Source organism: Oenanthe melanoleuca, chromosome 1A, assembly GCF_029582105.1.
Source record: "Oenanthe melanoleuca isolate GR-GAL-2019-014 chromosome 1A, OMel1.0, whole genome shotgun sequence".
Lineage (NCBI taxonomy): Eukaryota > Metazoa > Chordata > Aves > Passeriformes > Muscicapidae > Oenanthe > Oenanthe melanoleuca.
Genome location: NC_079334.1, coordinates 3,223,418 through 3,241,840, shown reverse-complemented (window position 1 = coordinate 3,241,840; position 18,423 = coordinate 3,223,418). Strand labels below are relative to the sequence as shown.

The 18,423-nt window shown below is 40.0% G+C and overlaps 1 protein-coding gene across 1 annotated transcript in view; it reads left to right on the top strand.

Moving 5' to 3' along the window:
- The window catches only part of CACNA1C (calcium voltage-gated channel subunit alpha1 C), a 419,556-nt gene that overhangs the window by 277,043 nt on the left and 124,090 nt on the right, over positions 1-18,423 (top strand). Inside the window, exons 8-9 of the mRNA XM_056511189.1 lie at positions 7,954-8,057; positions 13,600-13,772. Of these exons, the coding sequence (XP_056367164.1) occupies positions 7,954-8,057; positions 13,600-13,772 (277 nt within the window). The remainder of the gene's footprint in view (positions 1-7,953; positions 8,058-13,599; positions 13,773-18,423) is intronic.

Below are 18,423 nucleotides of genomic sequence, written 5' to 3'. Positions count from 1 at the left end.
AGACAGAGACCTTGTATTTTCCATAAAGGCTCAGTCTGGTAAAGAACATCAGGCTGTAAAAAACAATGTGCACCCAGGCTGAAAACAGATGAAATATGAATGTAGAACTTTACTAACAAGGGAAATAATGTTGTGGAGTTCAGTGCTTATGTACTGAGAGCTGAAAAACACAGTGGAAGGACTCAGTGACAGCATGCAGTCAGTATCAGTCATCTAGGACTAGATAGTTGAAAGCTTGGTCTTTTTCTGTGTTTCTCTGACTTTTTAGAGTCACTTCTGGAGACTGCACCCTCTTGTCAGGGAGATCAGACAGTGTAGCAATGAACTACAGCCAAACCAAAAGCTTTTAATTAATAAACCACAAATCATGGTTCACCTGGATCAGGGCAGGTGTATTGGGTGAGGACTCTTATGGCAGATTCAACATCTTTGATCTTTGAAGAGCTTCAGTCTTTGTTAGGAGAGGTGAAGAAGCAACCTGTGCAGGCTCCACCTTCTCAGATCTGTCTGCCACCTTACCCTTCTCTTTCCTGGGCTCACCTTCCACTGCTGCAGTTTCTTTGATTCTTTCTCAAGGGTTCCCTGTTGCAAATTAATCTTGATGTTTGTGTTGTCCTCATCCAGGCAGTCCTTTCTCAGTTAATGGCTCCATTTAGCTCCTGCAGAGAGTTCTGTACAAATTGCCAGTGTTTCTGCCTCAGAGTGGAATTTTAATTTGCTCTTTCCATCACTACAGAAAATACAAAATTATTGGGGGACCAAGCTACACATGGGAGTCCTCTTATTTTTCCTGCTGCCAACACATGATGAATCTTTCCTACATTATTAATTTTTACTCTACAGTGGCTGTACAGCAGAATAACCTGTCTGGAGCATTCTCTGCCTTGGTTCAGGATCCCTGTGCCCTTGTCTTCATCCATCTCTGTCTTGCCTTTCTCATGAAGACACTGAAAAAAGAGAAGGCACAGAGAGAATTTGTAAAATTCCATAGTTGAGGTAACACAGTAAGTAGAGCCTTAAGAGCTTGGAGAAGACAGCTTAAAATTTCCCTTTTCCTTCAGTACTTTAAAATGAAAGAAATGTGACTGTCAAAACAGGACCAGTTTCTTGTTCCTTTGACTGCCATCTGTTCAGACTGAAGCTGGGTTGAGCTCTGGTGTCTCCTTTGCACCCATCTGATAGCACCAGCTACAAAATGTGGATGTTTAGGAATAGTTTTAAGGATTACTGTGGCTTAGTATCCCTGTAAGACTATTTGGGTGTTGATGCTTAGCAAGATATTCTACCCAGACTAAGAGCAAAGCCATTGCTTCTAAGTCCATAAAATAAGTCTAGTTTGTTTTAGTTTTTACTTCTTTGCTTATCACAAAGTTTGGAGTTTTTTTAGATTTTTTTACCTCCATCTCTCTCCCTTGAGTCAGCTCTGAGACCTTAATTTCCCACTCCTTTCCACCTGTCCAAAAGACTCAGAACATCTGAAAGACTATTCCAGGTTAACAAGAGGATAATAGTTTTCATGATGCACTAGAATTTATGGATGGAAATGCTTCAATGTTTTTGTCATTTTTTAGTAACTATGTACATTAAGCTTCAATTTTTTTTCCTGAGAAATTTCTGAAGAGAAACTTCTAATCATACATTCCTCCCAGTCCTGTGCCCCACCTATTCAAGCAAAGCCCTTGTGCACACCAGCTCATTTCCACTGGTAACAATAATATTGACCATTGGCCTCAGCGGAATTATTCATTTATGTGCCTTAAATTATGCACATGCATGATTGCTGGATTAAAAACCAACCAAGCAAAGACAATTAATTAGATTTTAAATAATGGAGGATCTACAAGATGGAATCTGAGTCCTTAGTGTAATAATGCATTAAATCCACTTTTTAGGATATGTGCTGGCTAATAGGAAATGTGATCCTTGCCTTGCTCCTTTTTTGAATGGTGAAATCAGAAGAATTTATGTTGTGTCTATAGACTTATTGAAGTGTATGTGGAGAGCAATCAGGAATTTGTTAAGTAAAAGTTGCTTTTTTTCATATCTTTGTTGACCTGATATGCAGCAACCTCACCCCATTCAGGCTCCAAACAAACCAGCAGATTTAGAATTTCTGTGTGCTAAAGAAACAATCTCATTCTTTGCCACACAGGTTGGAAAAAATGCTTATTGAGCCTATAATACAGAGAAAGTCAATTTTAGTACTGTGTCCCTTGTAACTCAACCTTTAGTTCTGTGTCACATCATTCTTTCTTCTTTCTGGGGCTTCTTTTAAGCATTTACAGTTTTTTGAAGTTAGAAATTGTGAATAATAATAATAATAAGCAATTTCCTTGTTAAAGCAGTGAGGTTTACAATGCCTTTAAAATTACATCATTAATGCAATTATTACAAGTATTACATTAAAAAGCTCCAGTATAACATAAGCAGTGTACAGTTTAGAGATCAGATAAAAAAATTATGCACAGGATCTATTACCAGAACTAACAACACTGAATTCCTGCATATTTAGGGGTTGATTTATTTGTGTCACATTCTCAGCAATTTTTTTCACTTAGGATGAATATTTTGTTCTTTATCTGTTTCTGCTGATGCAATATATCTAGCTTGAGGAAAGGCAGATCTTTCAAAGTTTTCCTTCTTCACTGGACAGATGTATAAAGACACTTAGTAGGAAATTTACCCTATCTTTATTATTTCTAAAGGATTTATGGATTTATGGCATCTTTTTTGTTCAAATGTAGCAAAGTTTCAGAAACAAAGAGCTTTAATGAGCCAAAGAAAATAGTGTGAGAGTGGGAGTGTTCTATTTCCCAGGTCACATAACCCTTGTCTGACATGTAGCACTTACCTCCTGTCTGTGATATGGATATTTTTTTTCTTTAATATTGTCAACTCATCTATAGCTGTGAAGAGTAAAGCTCCATCCTTTGTTTATTATAATTGGAGTTGTACCCAAGTTCTGACTAAAGACTACAGCAGAGAACATTTTTCTCTCTCAGTGCAAAACAGTGCATCATCCTATTAAAAATAAAAAAAGACAGAGTTTAAAGTTTTAGTTCCATGGGGTTATATGTGAATGAAATTCACCCAAATATTCATGGGAAGAGAAGAAAAGAGGAGGTGGAAAGGGAAAATTTATATTTTTAAGCAAAACCTTATTGATCAATGATAAATATCCCAATCTCTCATCAATACCTTTATGTACCCCCTGAGCTCTGCCTGTCATGAAATCTTTGATCTGAGCTGAGGAAATAATTTCTACACATCCCAAAAGTTAGGAGGATGCTTAAGTACTGTTCCTGAAAAAGATGGTTTTCAAAAAAAGGCTTCAAGTTAGAGGAAATATTAATGACAGTTAAGATTATCTCTTATTTCTGCTGTTTCCTGCTCCCAATACTCTCCAATTTTAGATTGTCACAAGAAAGATTTGGTTTCAGCTAGAGATCTTGCTGCTGTCTATAACCATTAGTTTTGGCTAGGTTGTTTTCTGAGGCAGTAAATTCCACAGACAGGTTACAGAAAATGGCATTTCTATGCAAAATTTCCAAATTTGTTGCCCTTTAATTTTATCAAATACACTGCTCCTCTCAATGAATGTTACTCTGTGAAATTTTATACACTTCCTTATAGAATATTTCAATTCATTATAAAATATTTTAGTACTAAGCATTTAAAAAAATGTTATCACAACATTCTATAGTCATTATAAATCAATTAACAATTTATTCAAGGAACAGAAGCCTAGCCCAGGTGCCCTAACTTACTTTCCATTAAGCTGCAGCTCTCCAGCACTCTGCACCGAGGGAGATATCTATTTATTTTTTTAATTCAGCTTTCTACTTTCCAGTGGCAGCTGCCCTTTTCTGGATTAAACTTTTCCTGTGACCCTCTGATGTTTTTGAAAGACATTCACCACAAAGTGTCAGGGTGTGAATTGTGAAGTCAGCAGAGTTTGGATTGTGCCTACTCCTCCCATTAAGTGACTGAAAGTCTGTGCTGGGTGATGCTCAACCACAATGGCAATAGGTTAAATGCCTCCAACATTGTTTTTGAGCTGTGGTGCCTGTGTAAATTGCAAATGTGCCAGACTATTATCCCTGGGAAAGAAAAAAAAGTGTCTAAACAGCTAATGCATGAATGTCTCCTGTGGCCTTGCCAATGCGACTTCACCTGAAGAATCAGAAGACAAAAGCACAAAGGTCTTTTAAGAAAGACTTTTATTCCTTCCTACTGAAACTGCTGATAGTAACTGAGATCAGCAGAGTACAGAGTTATTTCTGGTGTTATTTCTAGGTGATAACCTGTCCCATTGAGAGAAAAACTTTTGCTGAAATGCCATAGGCAATTAAGGATGCTTGGCAAAGACAGAGCTCTTCCAACAGACCTCATATGTGCTGAAATAACCTCTTTTTGTCATGAAACTCAGTGGTTTCTTCAGCAAGGTAGTGTCCCACTCTGCAGATTGGAAAGCTGAAGCATGATGAGCCAGATGATGTCCCCACAGTGCCAGAGAGGGTATGCAGGAAATAATAATGAGAAGTAATCCTTATCTTCAAAATCTCTGGGAGATGATGCATGGATGCTCTGAAATGTGCCAGCTGTTGAGAATGGTGACATGTCAGTGTTGAGATGTGAGCTGTGGAAGGCTGGGCAGCTTGACTCAGAAAGCAGAATTATTTCCATAAATGACAATCTGCAGATCCCCACTGACCCTGTGCTTCCAGCTGATGTAACAATTGTTCCCTACATGCTGCAATCACCTGAAAGTTGTAATTCAGACCTACACTGGTTGATATGAGACACTTTGTTGAGAACTGTGAATTTAGGAGATGATTTACCTTTTCTGGTGGGATTCCTGGGGTTGGTAGGAAGCACTCAGGGAGAAGTGTTGCATTCAGGCACCAGGAAACTGAGCTGTACCTGGAGTTGTCCACCCCAGGCAGGTCACCTGTAACTGAGCCAGCTCCTCTTCACTGGGGACAACAGTACAAAATATATTTTGCAGACTTATTTTCTGCACTCAGGAGGGTGCAAATGGCAACACTCCTGGCCTTGCTGTTGCTGTTTTGAATAAGTCCATTCCTATTCTTTTTTTCCCCCAGCTTTCACCAAACAACCAATTTCTCTGCATTTTTCCTGCTGTTGTTTTTCAGGAGCAAGCAGTGAGCTCACAGTGTGCTGTTTCCTTATTGCAGGGAGGTTTTACCATAATTTAACAAACACTTAACATTATATGGCCATATAACATGCATTCCTATCATCTGTGGGTCAGTCCCACGGGAATAATCTCATAATAATGGAATAATCTCATCTGTAGTAAGGAAAAATGACACAAGAGCACCAAACACAGGGAAGTCCAGCAACTGAGACAGACTCAGCTGTCTGCCAAACACTGAGTTTCTCTCTGCTTGACAAGTTCTTGCTGGCTCTGCCCTTCAGCTTCTCTGGTATGTATATAAATGTGCAATAAAAAGCAGATGAAAAGCTGACCTCTGAAATTTTCAGTCTGGGAAGTCCCAAGTGCTCTGCTGTACCAGAATGCAGGTCTGCTTTACTGGACTAATTTGTGCTGATGCTGGCTGGTACAATTGTTATGCATTTGTGCAGGCACTGGGAATAACAGGGTACACTGTATTCTAGTTATACACTTCACCAGGACATGCTGGAAGCTTCTTGCCATCTGGAAATTTCTTCATGCCAGGGAAGGTTTTTCCCCCCTCCTGACATGCTCTTGACCTCTGTACCTGGCACCCTGGCCTTTGATCTTTAGGATTGTCTTGTACCACAGCTTTGAGAAGTTCTGCTTTCCCAGCTGACAAAAAAATCCCAAACTTGGGAGATAAATACCATGCAGCTGAGGCTTTTTTATCACCATCTATCATAATTAGAGGGTTGTCAATTCATCATTGTGCCCACAGTGGTAAATTCTTATGGTAGTTTCTGGAAGTCATCCATACTCATTGTTTGTGCAGATTGCTTTATATAGATATTGGTGTTCTTTGTAGGAGAGAAGGGGGTGTTAAATCTCATTTCTTTCCTGAAATCCAACTTGGGCATTTACATTTTGCCTTCCTGGTTTCCCAGGGGGTCTGAGGTGAATTTTTGCTTCCATCTTTATATTTGATGATGCTTTATTCTCATTAAGGACCTGATGTGCAGTAGACACCAGGGGTGCTGTTTTTTGGTCACATGGGATGAAATGTGGCTTGCAAGCATAAAGGGTATGATTTATAAACCAACTGAAAAATCCTGCAAAACTCTATAAAGGGAAGAAGTTTATTATGCTTAGGGAATGTTAGCAGCTCAGGTGCTCTTCTGCCCACCAAATGTATTTATCCTGAGAGGAAGGAGCTGATGAACTGTTTTCACAGAGGCAGATTTTGAGCTTGTTTTTTAATGAGTCTACTTCAGTTCAGTCACAGCTGAAGGAGCCCTGAGATGGAGTTCTGGGCTGGTCCATTGACTGTGGACTCTTGCCAGACAAGGACTTTAGTGACTCTGCTTTAGAAGAAAAATGGATAATGGACTTCCATCCCCAATGAACTGATTAAATTAGTGTTACTCTCCTGCCTTGTCTTACTGAAGGGCTGAAATTCCTTTCCTGAGTTGTTATGAATCTTGAGTGAAATTACCTCCCCTGAAGTGTTTCTAATTGCCCAAGTATGGAAGGCTATTTCTTCTGTGATTCCAACAAATGTTTAGGTTGTAAAGGAAAGAGCATTTTCCTGGAAAGAGAAGACAAAATTTTCAAAAGAGTGGAAAACAAAGGAATGTAGATTGCTTTATGCCTTTAGATGCTTTAAAGTCTGCAATTTATGTTCATAAATCAATTTAGTGCTCCTGAAAATGTTAACCACCATCTGTTTCTTTAATGATGCCACGTCTGGATCCAAAGATAAGTGTTTATGAAGAGTAAAGAAGGGACTCTGTTATTTTTTATACCATTATGGAAGTGAGATTTTATTAAGGTATCCAACAACTTTTCAAAATTTTGAGCTTTGAAGGAGAATTCCAAATGAAATAGTGTTTATGTACTAGATGCTTTTAAAATATATACAATATGTTATTATGGGCTAGAACAGATATTATATAAAATACAGATTCTGATGCTAAGATAAGTCTCCCTGGCAGCAGAGGGTCATATTTAAGTTTAAAATTCAGGGGGTGGACCCTTTGTGGTGTTGTAAGTAAATTCCAAAAAGTAAATCCACAGTTTTTGAGCACCCAGTAGGACACATTGTTATATGTTAGGCTGTGCTAGTCACTGACTGTGAGGAAACAGATGAAAAAAGCAATCAAAGGAGTGGTCACATCAGAAAGAACACACAGAAACACTCGGTATGATTCTAGGCTCTGTTTACAAACCTTTCCATCTGCTCCTTTGCCTAATCATTTCTGCTTTCCCTCTCTGTCTTCTAACTTTCCTTCATCTTTCCAGATGCAGGACGCTATGGGCTATGAGTTACCATGGGTGTATTTTGTCAGTCTGGTCATCTTTGGATCCTTTTTCGTTCTAAATCTGGTTCTTGGTGTGTTGAGCGGGTAAGCTGACAGTTTTGGTGTCCTTTTTCCAATGCTACAGGGCAAGACTCCATAATAAGGGTTCTTCCCTGTCACCAGGATGCTTTCAGAGGGATTAAAAATCTGAATCCAAGGAAGCTTCACATCAGCTCTGAAACACTTTTGACAAAATGTTCAAATATTGCAAATGACGACACAGGTAACAAAAGAGGGGTTGAGAAATTCAACCTCAGGGCCTTCAAAATTATTCATGTCAACCTGTCACCAAAGTGGCAATTGAAGGATTTCCAGAAAACTGGCAATTGAAGGATTTCCAGAAAACTGGCTATTGAAGAATCTTCCTGCTGGTGACTTGGGATCTCTTTGGCTGGAGCCTTGCAGTGCTCAGAATCTGAGCTTGTCTCACTAATTATCATTCCACTCTTCCAGGTCAATGATGCCATAGGAAGGGACTGGCCCTGGATCTATTTTGTTACACTAATCATCATAGGGTCATTTTTTGTACTTAACTTGGTTCTCGGTGTGCTTAGCGGGTAAGCAGTACCAGGAAAATGTTTTATTACTGTTTATTTTTTTAAAAATTTGTATTTCTATTCCTCCTCTCTGGTTACCAAAACAACAATCAGTGGTGGGTTGATCTCAAGAATCCTAAGAGAAGGCCTAGGCTGTTGCTGTGCCAATAGCAAAATTCAGCATTCCTGTATCACAGAAGGAGCCTTTTGACTAAATCAAAGCAATATAAGAGAATTTTTTGTCTGTAGCACATTCCTCTCCCTGTACTCTGTGGGAAGAGGACAGCACTGTGCTCTCCTATGGGCAAAGCAATCCACATGTAGAAGGGGATTATAGTAAAATTTCTGGAAGAGCCAGTAGGACTGAAGGAAAAATAAGACAAATCCCTCCACATCTACAGATGAGATTCCTGCCAAATTATGTCTGCTCACAGGAGAAATTTTTACATTGTTTAATACATCTAAAGCACAGCCTACCAGGAGATTATTTTCCCTGGAGAGAGTCTTGGGCATGTTCCTTCCTCAGTCAGCCCATCTTCTCTGTTGTGCATGATGCAGGGAGAAAAGCTCATTTCCCTCTGACCTTTTCCAAGGATGAACAGAGAAGGAGAGAAGTCCTTTTAGTGTTTAAGCATATTTAAGAGATCCAGACATTCAGCTGGATTTCAGTTCTGCAGTATAACCCTCACTGCAAAGCATCATTTTAGCAGCTTTGATTAAAAACAATTGATATTGTCCCCAGTAGTTAAAAACTTTACTGCCCCTGGGGAGCCACATAATTAAAGGAATCAAGCCAGCAAACATTCCTTGCAAGATTAAAAAAAAAAAAAATCATCTAGGATTAGGCCTCCAGTTCCATTTTTGGGCATGACTGGGGGCTACAGACATTCTGTGTGCACAGATAAATTTGGTATGAGGATTTTCTGCATCCTCTTTTTGTTTCTGCCATCCTGCCTCCTTTGATGAGCTCTAAATGAGTTTGATTAGGGCCTGTACCTGATGCCTGAATGGGCAGCCCTGAAGTCCCTTCTTGTCTTTTGATAAAAAGAGAGGAAATGATCTGTGAGCAGGAGAGAGGACTTGATGCCTCATAGAAATTATGTCCTCAATACCTGGGCCAAAAATATGGGAAGGGCAGCAGTGGGACCAGGGGAAAGATCCACCTTTGGCCATTTGGCAAAGACACAGGTTATAGAAAAAGATGTTATTTTTATCTTCATGATTCCACTGAAGGGGACAAGCCACTGTGACAGTGGCAGTAATGGAAGTGTGGAGAAAATCCCATCAATGAAATGTTGGGCAATAGTCTGTGCTTGTGCATCTGGAGAGTGATGCTCTGGTAGGATTTTGAAATTCCTCAGGTGGATACTCTGCCCAGCAGGTAAGGATGTCAGCACCAGTGGGGGATGATGATCAGCTGGCAGGGAAAGGGATCTGTTCTGTCAGAAATAGAAATATTTCTATATAGAAATATAGAAAATATAGAAATATAGAAACGTTGTTAAAGATTATATGGTTGGATAAAAAGTGCCTGTGAGCCAAGCCATGAGGAGTGCATAGTATTGAAGCACTGCTAATTCAATTTACCTCCACTTGGATTTGTACCTGTGCATAATTAACAACTTAATTCCCTCTCTTTAATTTTCAACTCAAGAAAGTGTCTTGAGGCCTAAATTTTCCATCTCCTGCCACACTGCAGCTAGAGCACCAGAGCTAGTGGTAGGAGATGGAAGCAGTCTGTAGAGGGAACTGAAATTAAAGATGAAGTTCACCTTGTTTAGGAGTGAGTCACTCTTTCTGGCTGTCTCCACAGTGTTATGACAGCTGCACTGTTTCTGCAAAAATGTCCCCAAATGGAGAAAAGAAATTTAAGAATTTGCACCCATGAAAAAACACAGAAATGATGGGAGAAATGTTCCAGTTTTACTTTGGTCTAAATAAGCAGTTCTTAAACAATGAACTTTCTAAAGCAGTTCTAAATTCTGCTGAGTTACAAAGTGTCTTCACTTTGCAGATTCAGCTTTTCTTTCTTGGAGACTTGCTGTAGCTATTAGTCTGATCTGTGTTGAGGATCCACCTGTCTGCTCTAGATACATTCCTGGTTATCTTTGAATATCCATTCTGGGCATCTCTCATTTTTTTGCCCCATTTATCTATTTCAGGAGCTTCAGCAGGCACGTTGTGTAGGTAGACTTCAGAAATGACAGATTAGCTTGGGGGGAGGTTTAATCACTTCTGAAAACATAAGTGTAATTAATTGTACTCACAAAGACACCTTGATTGCACCTGCAAAATGAAATGCTGAATTCTGCTCTGCTGAAAGAGCTCTTCTGTAATTTGTTTTTCCTCAGGTATGTCACCCATTCATGGTCCTGGTGAATTTACTAATCACATACTAGGCTAAATAGCATGTCAGAGTATTTATATGTGTAATCTCTTCCTGACTTGGCTGAGCACAATATAAAATTCATGTGCTCCAAAGGAATATCCAGCCAGCAGATCACACAGCAGACCTCCCCAAGCCCAGACAAAACAATCCCACATCTTTCCTCTGGACAGTGATTAGAAGTTGCTGGAGATCAGAGATGTTCACATCTGTTTCCATTAATTAATGAGGGGGGGAAAAAAAAGGCAGTGGGGGTTCAACCTTCAGACAGCACACCTAGGAATAGAGAGTCACATTTCCTTTATATTTTAAACCAAATCCCAGGACACAGGCCAAACATCAGCTGCCTAAGGCAAATGGAGGGCAGGAGAGCAGGCATTTCTTCTGCTTTTTTTGCTTTGTTTAAATTTGCCTTTTTTTACTGCCAAGAGAGAGGTCAGAGTGAGCAGGAGGCTGGGTATGGTTGTAGCTCCTCCTTGAGAAGTTTTTGTGACCTTTCAGGTGTTTTTCTGAGTCTTCTGTCCCCTCTTCCAACCCTTCCCATTCCTTCCTCTCAGGGTGGATTTGGAGGCTTTTGCTCCACTTTGAGTAGTAAAGGAAGAGTTTTGAGCTGCTAGAATTCTTCTGCTGTTTTGCTCACTTTCCATCTCGCCTCTAAATGTGAGAAATCAAATCAACAAGAAAAACCTAAATTCCACCACTGGGATGAGAAAGAGAAATTTTCTTCTGAAACAGCACATGGTGCAGAGCTGGGTGTTTATGACCTTGACCCACCCTAAACCCAAGCAGGGAAAACATCTCTCTGATATTCCCATTGGCAGCCATTTCTATAATTTTCTGGGAGAAGTAAACCCAAGTGAAACAAAAGGAATTGTGGTGAAAACAATCAGATTCACCCACTCTTACACTGGTGTTTTGGGTTCACTAGACCTTACCCTGCCATGGCAGCACAGCCTTTTTTGAGCAGACAACCTCTAGATTCAACATGGCACTTCCATCAAAAGCTTTTTTTGCCATTCCACATGGAAGGATGTTTAAATTGCAACAGCAATTTCCTGAGCCAGCTGTTCTCAATGGTTTAATGGTAGAAATTAAGACAATTTAAACCAGTTTTTTCCTTTGGAGAGTCATCTGAGATGTGGGTTATCATGTACCAAGAGAAGAAACATGGAATTGCAGGTAGTTTACATGAGGCTATCACAGTATTTTGCATTGTGCTAGAAAACTCTAGGTTCAGCCCATTTCAAAACTGGACCCATTTGATTTTTTTTTACCAGCTAAAAATTGAAATATTGGAATTTGATTTAACAAACAGGCTCAATAATACATAGTTTTATTCAGTGATTTTTTTTTTTTTTAATTTTTTAATTTGGACAAGGCACTGTTGTAGACCCAGGGGAAATGTGTTATTGAAGCAGAAAATATAACCACCATTGATGGACTTTTTTTTCCCTAACAATCTTTGTACAGTTTTTATTATTATTGTTGGGGTTATTTGTTTGTTTCACATTGTATATAGTAAAATATCACTCCCAGTATAAGAAAAATTCATTATTTTCATTTTTTCCATGCCTTGAGGCTGAGTTTGGACCCTGAGCTGACTGTGAACTAACTTCAGGCCAGTAGTTCTCTTCCTCACTTCCACCTTTGTTATCAGACTCCTTTGGGAGTCTGTGCCAGGGGTGCAGATGACACTGGCACACATTGTCACACATTTTGGCTGGAAATTAAGGGATCATCCTGCTTTGGTCCTGCTGCAGTGTTGTTTTCATGCACAGCTCATAATTCTGAAAACCTGACCCAAAACATGTGAAGTCCATGTTAGTCTTCCAGCAGATTTTGGACCACAAGGAAAGCACCTCACCATCACTGTTAGAAACCACCTCCATCTCAGTCACAGGGCACTCACAAAATTGACATTTTGGATTTTCATTTTACTGATATTCTGCCACCAAAATCAGTGGTGGATCTCCTATTAATTTCTGCAGGAGCAAAGCTAAGACAAATGCCAAGTAGAGAAGAATTTTGATAAATCCATCAATTGCTGACAATCTTGAGCAACAGATAATGCACTGGGAGGCTTTGCCTGTATTTTCTAGGAAGAGTGGCCATTTTTATCTGCTGTGTGTGTCTTGTGTAGTGATATGCTTCAGCAGATAAAACACTTAATGCTTGAGTACTCTTGGTCCAGCAATTTTCACAATCATTAAGCTTACTTTTTAAAACACAAGCATTAAAACCTGGTTTAGAGCCACATGAGTCTCTAAATAAGGGAGGTCAGCATTTCTTGAAAAAAAATAATTATTGCTGTATAGGTGTCTCTGAAAGAGGAGAAGGAGCACAGCCAAAAAGAAGGCAAATCCAGGAACCCAGGATCATAACTAAGCAACAGGAAATCCTTGTTCTCATGCCCTTTTTTAAGTCTATATTCCTAACAGTGTTACTTCATAAAACTATCATCAAATATTTTACTCTGTTCATTTTCTGGCAGGATCTATTAGTTTTGTCTGCCCATAATTTATCATATTTGTCTACCCAGTGTGAGATTTGAAAATATATTTCATGTCATATAACTGACTCACATGATGAAAGTCTTCAGTAAAACTTTGAGGTCTGAATATTTAATGATATTTTCCAATACTGTGGGTGCAATGGTCCATAATTAAATGTGCACAGGATTGTGAGTACCATTAATTACACTTATACTAGCCCAATTTAGTTGTGATTACATATAAAATCTTAAACACAGATTAAAACCTAGAAACTAGAGCCACCATCTCACTCTCCAGATGTCAGATTATTGTCAAACAGTTCACCATTAACCATTATTCATATAGATATTTGTAGATAACTGTTGGAGAATATCAAGTGTTTGCAGGATGTTAGAAAATGCCTGGTGTGCATAAAATTGTACATGATGTTAAATATTTGTTATGTTTGAATTGTCAATCACATGCTGAGAAGGAAAGCTTTGGGAGAGGTGTCAGTGTTTTCCTAAGTGTGGATAGAAATGTGGACACAAGTGTGTGATGCTCCACACGTGTGAGAGAACAGACTCAGCTGGGTGTGCTGCACACACTGAGGAGACCTTCCAGAGGAAATCAGCCTAACCCACTGTTTTCCTTCCATCTCTTCCTTCTTTCCCCCCATGCCCTGCCCCTCCCTCCCTCTTGCTAGGGAGTTTTCCAAAGAGAGAGAGAAGGCAAAGGCTCGAGGCGATTTCCAGAAGCTGCGGGAGAAGCAGCAGCTGGAGGAGGATCTGAAGGGATACTTGGACTGGATAACTCAAGCAGAAGACATTGATCCAGAAAATGAAGATGAAGGCATGGATGAGGAGAAGCCTCGAAACAGTAAGCAACTTTCTTCTCTCACTTTTCCTTTTCCTCTCTCTCCTTCTCTGTCTCTTTGGCAATAAAGCCTGTGCCCATCTGCTGTAGTGCTGAGGTGGCTTCTAAGGAACAAATTCTTCCTGAGACATGCACTGTGCTTATGCATGATTCCAATTTAATGCTTGTAGGACACCGTGGGAAGCAGAAATGCAGGTACAATAATTGATATTCTGCAGATCAGTGTTCAGTCTGTGACAGGGTCATTAGATCCTGATGTTAAATGGACAAAAGGCATTGACTTGTATTAGCTGGTAAAGTCCACTACTGAGAAAAGTTTTACAGTACAAGTGTGCCTTCTATTAGTTTATTTAATTGTTGCAGGCTCTTTGCACATGGTTGATTCCTTTGAAAGCAAAAGTTTCTTAGGGAAAGCAGTGCTACAATATGAACAGATCAGCTCTGTTGTACCTTTAGTGGCCATCTGTAACTCCACTGAAACCATTGGGTCTGTGTTTGCTTTTGCAAGGCTGGATTAAGCTCTCAGACATAGCTCAGGGTGTTATTTCTTTCTTTTCTTTTTTGGAGTTGATGGGATGTTTGTGCAAAGTGAAAATTCACCAATAATCTCCTAATAGAAATCCTCAAGAAGGAAGAAAGCAGTGCTTCCCAAAATTCTTTTCCCACACTTCAGAACCACTTAGCAGCCAGCACTGCTGGTTGTGCACTTGGGAAATGTCACCCTTGGAGCCTTGACACAGCCAATGGACTGTGGCCTTACCCTTGGCTTCACCATGGGAATGTGCATTTTCTTTGTTTGGTTTTGGAAGAGAAGACATGAAACATGTCCCTAGATATCACCCTTCTTACCAAAAAGTCAAAATCTATGGGGTGATCCCATCACAAACATACACTGCAGCAACAGGAAGATTGGACATGGGGATTGTGCCTTTCTTTCTTCAGAAAGATTTTCAATAAATGTTCATGACCTGTAGAAGATTAGTATTGCTGCCAAAATAATTAAATTCTTTCAGAAAAAAAAAATATTATTGGTATCAGGTTATAGCCACAATACTTAGGTATCTGGACTTGAAGGAGTCACTGTGGTGACTTTCTCAGACTTTTCCCAAATCAGGTTATTTTGATTTTCATAGCTCATATAGTTTACTTTCACAATTTAACCTCAGCAACCATTCAGAAATGAATTTATTAAACATGGCCAAAATTTGCTGCTTTGTGGCATACAGTACATGAATAAATCAGATGAGGATTCACTGCATGTACTGTTGAGAGTGGCCAACCCATATTTGAGTAACAAGCTTCTTTTTGAGTGGTGATATTAAGAACTGCAAGGTAATGGATCTCCAGCTTGCTTTGAGTTCTTCCTGGTCGATTTGATAAGCTGAGTTTTGTAAGACAAGGTTTACCAAAATTATTCCTCTCACCTCTGAGTCAGAAAAGCTGAGAAGCAGTGGTTTCAGCTGGAGACAATACCACAGAAAAGGGACTGTGAGCAAGTGACAGGGCAGGGCATTTTGTTTAGGTTTATTTTTGGTGTGTCATCTCCTGGGCTGAATGTTACAGCATTTGTGCCAGCAGTCAATCACCAGTAGGGTTAAACTGAAGGAGAAACATGGTATTATTTCTCTTCCAAAAGCCATCTACAAAATGAGTAAAGGACAGATGGCACAGTTGTAAATTCCCTCTGGCTTGAGTGTTCCCAAGACATTTGAATCCCACCTACTCCCAGTCCAAGATTACATCACCAGGACTCCAATATCTTCCTTGTTTGCTGGTGTTTAGCTCAGCTGCACCTCCAGTGGCTTTTGTTCAAGTGTTCTTCTTCCAAGCACTTTGTATACAGATCAATTTCTAGTACAGCATCCTGAAGCCCCTGGTTGACAGTCACTGCCCTTTCTTTGCTCAGTGGTTAATTAATGTTGGCTTTTGAGGAACCAGCCCTGAGAAGTTCAAATGACAGATCACAGGGCAGTCCAGACCTCCTCAAGCTGCTGTGCTAGCTCAATGAACTTCAGGTGTTCTGAACATCAGTGGTTCTGTACTGATGCTCAGAGGACCTGTGCTCCTGCCTGACCTCTGACAGGGATTAGAATGATTTAAAGAAATCACATCAGTTTTTGCTTCTATGGTTTTCCCTTGGTGGTTGTTTGAGGATTGGAAGGTTTTTTTGTAATAAAGAGTATCAGAATAGTTCAGGAGTTCAAATAAGAAATACTTCCTAATCTGGAGACTCAGCTAATGTAAGTTCTGAGACTCAGCAGTTTGCACCACCTGGGCTCTGACCCAGGTAGTCTACCTCAACTGAATCATCCCAAACACAGGGAACATATGTTTCCAGCCTCTCTTCTGTCCTTGGCAGCTACACAGAGGCAGGTTTTGCTGTCTTTTAACTCTGTAGAGAGTGCTGCCTGCTTGTCAGCAAGGGCACTGCCTCCTGTGAAAGGGAAGAGCATCTCACTTGCCTCCCCTTTTGGGGTGGCTGCCTGTGACAGTCCTTGGGGCATCACTGGTCACATTTTGCATATGCTGCTGCTTTCCTGAGGCTCTGAAACCTTAATGAAGTTATCAAGTCCAAGGATACAACAGAGAGGACATTAGTGAAGGAAAGGGTAAAAAGGAAGATGGATGCCACCAGAGTTGGACAAGCTGTGCATCTTTAGCACTTCTGTCCACAGCAGAGGTGTTGGCATTTTGCTGAGGGAGCTCATCACCACTTGTGGCTCTCCTGGAGAGACACTGATGGAGCAGGCTGTGTTAATTGCCTTTCTTTTGAGGAAGTGCCACATTTAAGGCACTTTTCCCCCGTTGTTTGCAAACATGGGTTTGCCATTGTGACAGCTGTGAGGTGGGAAACGTGGAAAGGCTTCTGGGGGCTGCTGGTGCTGATGGTTTTTGTTCTGTGCTGCCACACGGGGAGAAAGCATTAATTTGACAGAGGGGAGAAACACGTCCTGTCACACAACAGCTCCTGAATTCCAAATTGCACCACAGCAAAGAAAACCTTCCCTCCTGTTGCCACAGTTACTGGGAATTTGCACTTTTGTTTTCCCTTCCTGAGAGTGGTCTGGAATGCATCTGCTGCTGTGGGCAGGAGCAGAAAACCTCAATCCAACCCAGATTCTCCTCTCTAATATCAAAATTAATTGGCAAAACTCCCACAGACTGCAGTGGGGCCACAAATAATCTATGAATGGGCAGGGCAAAGCAATTTGATGTTTCTGAGTGCTCAGATTTTGTCCTCCCTGTGTTTCCTTCTATTTCAGTTCTATTATCCAGTTCAGTATTACCTCACTAATGTCAGCAGAGTCCCTAAAAGTAGAAAAGCCCATGATTCAAGACAATGAATTCTTCTTTTAAAGTCACATCCAACATGGTACTGTTAATTCAAGAGCCAATTTGCAAGTAGCTTACCCCACTAAAGTTAAAAGTCTAATCATTCTTCAAGAAAATTAAGTTTTCATGTAGCACAGCAGAAAAAAAAACCCCAGTACAAATCAATATGTTGCCTATCAAAATCATATAATATTTCAGATGGTGCATTAAATAATGGAAGGTGTGTGTCTGTACATGCAGACTTCTGCCTCTGCTGAAGTGGGAATAGTGCACAATTGAAGACAAAAAGTACAGACATACAGGCAGGTTTTAAAATGTGTATTGAAAAATTAAGCAGTTTAAGAAGAAATAGTCTTCAGTCTTCACCTTCAGAGAATTTCTGTACTGCCTTAGTGACCTTTGGAAATGTTCATTAATATCTGAGTTCACTGTCTCTAAGAAATCAGAGACAACCTAATTTTTTGCTCTTTCAACCTGTTTCAAACTGCTATTTTTGAGCATCACCATAACTGGGAAGTAGACTGCATTTAATCACAGGTTTATAAGAGTCTTCCCTGGAAAATAATTATTTTGAGACCAGGAAGAAGTTTTCAGCAGAAAAAGAAAAATTTCAGAAGAAATTGGAACCTCTTAGACCATTACAGCTTCTGGAAAATCTGTATATTTCATGGAAACACTTTGTGCTTCTGTACATCAGGCCATACATGAGAACAGGAGAGATGGTACTTTAAACAGGAGAAGGGAAGAGCTTTAAAATTCTAGAAATAGAAGCCTTAGTAATTTCAGCCCAAACAGGGCTTTATTCCCAAGACCTCCAGTAGTAGTTTGACTCTATTATGTAACAGGGAAAAAAGTATTACCACCTGTCCCTAAAAGTCCAGGCATTTTAGGATTTATTTATCCAATTCCTGTTGACTTGACTTCCTTTTGCACAGTCAGTTTATGCACCACAAGGAGGCTGAGCTGATTTCAGTGAGGTTATGTACAGAATATCTGCCACTGACTTGGACCAAAGCTGTCACTAAATTCTGTGCAAGCCTTTGGGAAAGATGTGGAGCTGCTGGATAGAGAGAGCTTTATGCACAGATCTAATCATGATACCAACATAAAAGAGCACCAACATCAATTTGTACATTTTTTTCAATTTATACATTTTTTTCCATTTGTACATTTAGTAATTTCATATGTCAGCCTGCTCTGTGGCCTCCAAATCATGTGTTTAGTGCACAGCTGGGAATTAACAGGGAAGATGCAGAGGGGAAATTGAGAGAGTGGATATTTCAAATTTATCTATTTTACATCCTGTCCTGACCCCCACTGC